The sequence below is a fragment of the Hipposideros armiger genome, unplaced genomic scaffold (assembly GCF_001890085.2).
Source record: "Hipposideros armiger isolate ML-2016 unplaced genomic scaffold, ASM189008v1 scaffold_1260, whole genome shotgun sequence".
NCBI lineage: Eukaryota > Metazoa > Chordata > Mammalia > Chiroptera > Hipposideridae > Hipposideros > Hipposideros armiger.
In genome coordinates this window covers 236,860-244,029 of record NW_017732610.1, presented here as the reverse complement: position 1 = coordinate 244,029, position 7,170 = coordinate 236,860, and the positions used below count along the sequence as shown (strand labels likewise).

The window sequence follows — 7,170 nt, the reverse complement described above, 5'->3', positions numbered from 1 at the left end:
CACAGATGCAAGACAAGACCATTTGTTCCTGGAAACTTAATAGTCAGATTCCCCTATACATGCCTAAAGTCCTCTATCCATTATAAGTCATCTGATGGTTTTTCCCCCCTTTTGTAAGGGAAACAAATGTAATGAAGACATTTTAATTTAACTGAAATAAATCCCACTAGGATCTATATTCCCCTTTCTCAGAAACATAATTTGCATGGTCACAAAGAAATGACAAACATGTTTGCAAAGTTTCTATGTGAAATCTCTCTTCAAAAGTTGTGCCAGCTTCCCCTTTATTGTTGCGATACTATTAGAGAATATAGAGAGACCTACCCTAACCCCTGTCTTGAATCAGGTGATGGAGTCAGGATCAGGTATAATCATTGCCCGTAATATTTGCCCTCAGAATGATTGTAAACAGGTCAAAACATTTTCCTCCCATGAAGCAGTTTCTGGGATGAGGGAAAAATTCTTCTATGTCTTCCTTGCCTGAAGATGTGGCACCCACAACCGTCGTATAGGAAAATATTATTTCAAAAAGCAGAGGGCTGAAACTCATATGTGAATATAATATTGTTCAGACTAGAATAAAAGGACATAGAACACTTTGTTTTCATTGGTCTCACAGTTGCAGTTTCCTACAATTTGCAGCTTATTCATGTCTTAAAATAACCAGCCATTTAGGCCTAGCCTAGCACGTACAATCAACTTGATTTTTCAAGTCCTAGTAGTTCATTGAACGAGATTGTATTAGAAACCTCTCAGAACCAAGAGTAAATGAGAGCAGCAAGCTGCATCTTTTTAAATAAAGTTTTCTCCAACACTGCCCATCATGATGTTGGTGGTTGCTCTTTTATATTTGGGAGGAGTGGAATTTGGAGAAGACATGAGAAAAATGTATACTTCAGGCACTTATATAATATTGACAACAACAACTGATGTTTATTAAGTGTTTATATGTACCATGCAGGGTTCCAAAGAGCTTATATTTGGGTGCATTTAGCTGAAAACAACAGAAAATAAAACTGAAACTGGCTTTAAAAAATGGTGACTATATAAGGTTATACTCTTAAAAACAGTTAGTTTGAGGGTTGTATAAATTTAATGTACTCTTTGTGGTTCTGAAATTCTTTTGGCTCTGGGAAGGAGATGGCTGTTTCAGTTTTGGGCTTTATATAAACATATAACAACATTGAGAGGAAGAAACTATCACTTAAGCATACCTAAATATTCAGCTTGAATAAACCTACACAGCCTATTAACAACTATCTCTTCATACTGGTCAGCGTTCATGCTCTACAGACTTTGAAGAGTAAGAAACATATTCTTTGAATCATCTAGGCCTAATTAATTGGAACTGATTCACCTGGGCATTTCTCAACAAATTTCCATCATCAAAAATGCTATAATAGATAGGGCTTCTAAATTAATATTTTACTGAATTATGAGAAGGGTGGATTAAAATGATTGGCCTAAACTTATCAGGCCCTAAACCCTGGAGCTGAGCTGAAGTCAGTATCCCAAATTGCATCAAAGAGAGTGGGGGTGATGGTAGAATAAATATTAAAAGGTAACTAACCATGATATCAAGAATGTCATTTTACATTTATTATCTCATTTAATCTTCACCAGAATCGTATGAGGTAGGCTATTTGTGAAAGTCTCTTTTTCTGATCATTCATTGTTTATGATGCTTAACTTCTATGGTTTGACTGATACCATATTTTAATAAAATCTCCTGACATTTGCCCTTCCATTCTCTGTCTTAATTTATTGCACCCTAGGAATTCAGAAATCCTAACCAAGAGTGGGAGGTTGGTACTGCTATTCATAGCACACACACTATATACATTCATGTCTTTATATAGAAGTCCCCCCTTATCTGAATGGGATGCATTCCAAGACCCCCAGTGGATGCCTAAAACCATGGGTGATACTGACTCCTATATATACACTATTTTTTCCTATACATACATACATACCTATAATAAAATTTAATTTTTAAATTAGGCACAGTGATTACTAACAATAACTAATAATAAAACAGAACAACTATAACAATATACTATAATAAAAGTTATGTGAATGTGGTCTCTCAAAATATCCTATCGTATTACATACTCACCTTTCTTCTTGTGATGATGTGAGATGACACAATGCCTATGCAATAAGATGAAGTGAGATGAATGACTGTAGCAACCTCAGCATACCATTTTTTTCCTTTTCTTATTAAGTCGACAACTTTCACTTTTTCACTTAAAGGAAGTACTTTACGGCTTCTCTTTGGCACATCTGAATTGTCAGCATCACTACTCTTGCACTTTGGGGACGTGTTGAAGGAAAATAAGGGTGACTTGAACACAAGATCTGCGATTCTGCAATGGTGGATCTGATAACCAAGAAGGCTACCAAGTGGTTAATGGGCAGACAGCATACACAGAGTGGGTACGCTGGACGAACGGATGATTCGTGTCCTGGGCATGTCTGAGCAGGACTGCAGGAGAGTTCATTGTGCTACTCAGAATGGCACACAATTTAAAATGTTATGAATTACTTATTTATGGAACTTTCCATTTAATATCTTCAGACCGTGTTTCACTGCAGGTAAACTAAAACCAAGGAAAGCAAAAACCACAGATGGGGTTGAGGAGGGACGCACTATATGCTTTACCTTATGTTATTTCTCTTACTTGAGTTTTCCTTTATTCTGTGATTGTTCAGTTTAAGGCCTAAACGAAGTAGCAATCCTTTGTAAAACCTTCCTAGAACTCTCCTGTCTGTTTACATCTGGTCTTTCATAGCATCATTCTTACAATTTAAAAAACATTTAAAATCTGATTCGCATATAGTTAAGTGTTTCTGTGCTCCTCTCTACCCCTGCCTCAATAATGTAAATTTCTTAAAGCGAAGGGCCTTGTCATAATTACCTTTCAATCCTTAATACTTTACATATAGTAGCAGCTTAATAAATGATTGTTGAATTTTGTTGAATTAAATGGAACATTGCAGAGAATTTTCTTTCTTGTAAAGGCTTTCTTTCTTGTAAAGGGGAAAACTTCATAGACATTGTTTATGTAATGAAAAGAGGCTTAGGTGAAATATTTATAAATTTATACATTGTAATGCTTAAGTGAGAACTTACAATAAAAATTTTACAAAGTGAAATGATATGAAGCTAAAGTGAATCTACACAATTCTTGCCATTATGTCTCACTGTTATCCTGAACTGAAGGCAGGTTTATTGGATTTTGTTCACCTCCTTGAAAGGATTACGCTCTCTCAATTCATGTACCTGCAAGTTAACTGTTTCTTGGCCTTAAAAACTCAACACTCATCTTTGAGCTTTTAACTGAAAAGTTAGTTTCTTAAAGAGGCCTTCCTTATCATCTAAGTCCCACCTCCAGTATATCCTGCCATCATAGTTGAGGTTATTTAATTTCTCTCTTCAATGTTAGGAAATGAACTCCTTCACTAGGACAAGGACTGCATTTATTTATTTACCACTAAATCTCCAGTATCATATACGATGTAACATAATAACTGCTCAACATAAGAATAGATGAATCAATTAATGAAGTCTGTACATTAGCTAAAGGTAGACTGCACAAAGTTTCTAGTTGTTAATTAAAAGAATTTTAGGATATATGCTATCCTTATGATAAAATTTTACCCTTAAGATAAAATCAAGTAACTACTTCAGGACCAAATAAGAATTTGGGCTTACTGAAAGTATTAAATAATAAAATTACATTAAGCTCAAGCACCACTGCTTGCTTGTTTTTTAAAAGATGTGGCAATGTTTATTTTAATAAATGGAAAATTACTCTTCCCCTCTGAAATTTCTCTTCTCCTTTTTTGTTAAAGCAAAATAAAATAACACCAATTCTCAATGCTTATTGGAACAGTTTTTGTTGTTGTCTTCAGGATTGGAAAGAAATTGAACTCAGATGAGTTATTACATATGTCATCAACTTCAGCAAGTTAGAAATTGTGAGTTTTTGTACAACGGGACTCCTAGAGTTGGCAAATAAATATTTGTTGAATAGATAAATGAGTGGCTAATGCAGATGACAGTTCAGGACGGGGTCCTTCTTGTCTTCACCCTTCCCACAATCTTTAATCAGGCATTTGTGTTATATGCTTTTAAATGCCATTTCTCTCAATTAGTTATTTGTGTGAAATAAAAGTCAACTAAGCTATTTTGTCTTGGAAATTATGAAAACAAAATAATAGTGTAATTCTGAAATAAAATTTTAAGTTCCTTTAAAATTTTAATGAAGTACTAATCTTTAAATTTACTTTTGTTTCAATTAACCTGGACTTCAGTTCTAATGATGAAAGAACAACGTCAAGGTCCAGACTTTAGCATAGTGCCCGGCATTAATTAATTGTAGTCAGGGCATTTTTACTAAACTGAACTGAACTAAAATTTATTTAGTAACATTTTCTTATATGTCTCTGGCGTTACCCAGTTATGATAAACCTCGACACAGATTCTCTCAGGCAAAACTCAGGAAATTTCTAAGGATTATTTCCAAAGCGAAAGGAGACACAGAGACTTTTGTGACTACTAGCATATTGCACGTGGCTCTTGGAATTCTCGCCAGGATGCCCTACACTTAACCTCCCCGCCCCAACAGTTAAACAGTCGGGCCACTTCTCCAGTTTAAATTTCCCAGAGTCAGGGTACCCGGATTAAAGCCGCGTTGTCAGATTGACTGCGATTTTGTCCAATAGAATTGTAGATAGGCGTATCACTTCACGGACACTCCAATCGGCGAGCAGAGAGCTGCGAAGGCGGAAGTACGGCCCGTGCGCGCCCCCATGGACTCGCTCTTGCAGTACCTGGAGCGCTTCTCGGAGGTTCTGGCCGTCTCCCGCTCGACCCACGTTAGCCGCTGGGACCCCGCCACCGTGCGCAGGGCCTTGGAGTGGGCTCGCTACCTGCGCCATATCCACAGGCGCTTTGGCCGCCATGTCAGTATTCGCACAGCTCTGGAACGGCGGCTGCAAAACCAGTGGAGGCAGGTGGGCGGCTCTGGGCCCGCTTCAGTCCCCGGGTTGACAAACTTCCGGGCCTTGGAGCGCTGCGACCTCCTGCTGTCTCAGCGACTGCTGGAGAACCCGGCCCTCGGGGATGCCGCCTTGCACAGCCTGCTGCAGCAACTCTTTCCCGGCCCTGGCGTCCCGGACGCCGAAGAGGAGACGCTCCAAGGCAGCCTGGCCCTCCTCGCCCGCAGCCGGTCCGCTGTCCACATGCTGCGCTTGAACGGCTATGGAGAGAACTCGGTCCTTCCGGAGGACTCGGTGATCAAGACTCAGGCAGAGCTGCTGCTGCAGCGTGTGCAGGAGGCCAGCAGGGCCGAGGCGGAGGGCCCCAGCAGGTTTCTTAGCAGCCTGGGGGAGCGCTTGCCTCACAACAACTTCCTGCAGGTGATAGCAACCGCGCTATTGCTGCCGTCGTCATCTCCCCAGCCCCCCAAAGAGGAGTTGGAACTGGGCAGCCCCAAAACACCGGGGGAGGCGAGTCAAGAGCTGGTCAGTTGGCTTCTGAGGAAGCCGGATATCATGGCTACATTTTGCCGACATCTCCCAGCCGGGCTCTTAACTTCGGTGGCAGGCCGCCATCCAGACCTTTTCCAGGTCTATCTGGGTCTGCTGACAAACTGGGGTCGACACCTGCACTATGATCTTCAGAACGGCGTTTGGGTTGGAGCTGATTCCCAAGATGTGCCCTGGGAGGAGTTGTACGGCAGGTTCCAAAGCCTCTGTCGGGCCCCTTCACCTCTGAAAGATGAAGTTCTAAGTGCCCTGGAGTCCTGTAAGGCGCAAGACGGAGATTTCCAAGTCCCTGGTCTTAGTATCTGGACAGACCTGCTGTTAGCTCTTGGGAGTGGTGCATGATCTTCCATTTGGGAAAATAACACGTTTCATGTCGCAGCCCAGGCCCCAGTTTTCTATGGGCAGTGTTCTGTCACTTGATTACTTGAATATATGGTTTACGAAACTAAAATTCCAGTGTTCCCATCAAATCTATGTCCAAGATATTACTTTATGTGCTAATCTATAATAGGTGTAATTATAATTTAACAATTATAAATGTGTAAAGTAACTGGCTTGTGGTGCCATGGATTTTCTGGATAGAGGAGATAACATTGGAAGTGTCTTTAAAGCCGTGGAATTAATAGTTTGCTTTTTAGAAGGTCCATTTTTAAGCATGCTGAAAAGTACTTTTGAAAGAATAAGCAGCTTTATTTTTTTATTATTATGTTTCAGGTGTACAAAACAATGCAATAGTTTTCCTTTTCACCCCTCACGAAGTGACAACTCCCCTCCCCTCATCTACTGCCCTCCCACCCCCACCCCCCATATCATCCATATCTATTACAATTCCATTGACTCCATTCCCACTCTGCTCCACATCCTGTGACTATATATGTATTAAATTATAAAGAATAAGCAGCTTTCAAGTGACAAGACACTTTTTTTTCCCTGCCAGTATGGTTTACTTGTGTAGGTTTTTGTTTAGTTTCGTTTTAGCCCCACCTCTCCCTTCCCCCCAATGGAGAGTTTTTAACCAACAACATGTGTTGTCAGAAATGATTTGAAAAACTAATTGGCCTATTTGGAGTTTAAACCTGACTTTGGCCTTGATAACATAATCCACTAACCAGTTAACCAGCCTCAGTATTAAAATTCTTATTCAAAAAGTTTGTTTCTCATTTCTACAAATTACTACTCTGAAATCTAAAGAACAAACAGTAATTTAAAGCATTGACTTAAGCACAAGGAAAAAAACTTATTTAAAGTGCAGTAAATACAAATATATGTCTTTGGATGTTAATTTAGCATTCATTGGTAAAAGAATCAGCAGACTTCTGAGTTAGAAGGCCCAGATTCTAGTGCTGCTTCTGCCATTGACTAGGTTAATAAATCACAACTTTGGTGTTACAGTTGCCTCATCTGATATGAAGTATTTAGACTAAAATAGTTAAGTTTCTTTATTTTTTTCTTTGGTGGCTATCCTGTTTAGAATTTTTGTTTAATGTGCATAGGAACCTAATTTTGTGAGTTTACCCAGCTTACCAGATGTGGCAGCGTGATTCCCAATCACCAAATTTAAGAGCAACTTAATTTTTGTTAGAGGGTTATAACTTTGATTTCATCAAGATATTTTTG

The 7,170-nt window shown here is 39.4% G+C and overlaps 1 protein-coding gene across 1 annotated transcript; it reads left to right on the top strand.

The window, feature by feature from the left end:
* Nucleotides 1-4,779: 4,779 nt before the first annotated feature.
* Nucleotides 4,780-6,313, top strand: FANCF (FA complementation group F). Its single transcript, XM_019633226.1, has one exon. It carries the CDS (start codon nucleotides 4,816-4,818, stop codon nucleotides 5,893-5,895), a length of 1,080 nt encoding a protein of 359 aa, XP_019488771.1. The 5' UTR covers nucleotides 4,780-4,815; the 3' UTR covers nucleotides 5,896-6,313.
* The last annotated feature ends 857 nt before the right edge of the window (nucleotides 6,314-7,170 follow it).

What these genes read in the sequence shown, in the direction of transcription:
- FANCF (XM_019633226.1), top strand. Translation starts at nt 4,816, where the DNA reads ATGGACTCGCTCTTGCAGTACCTGGAGCGCTTCTCGGAGGTTCTGGCC.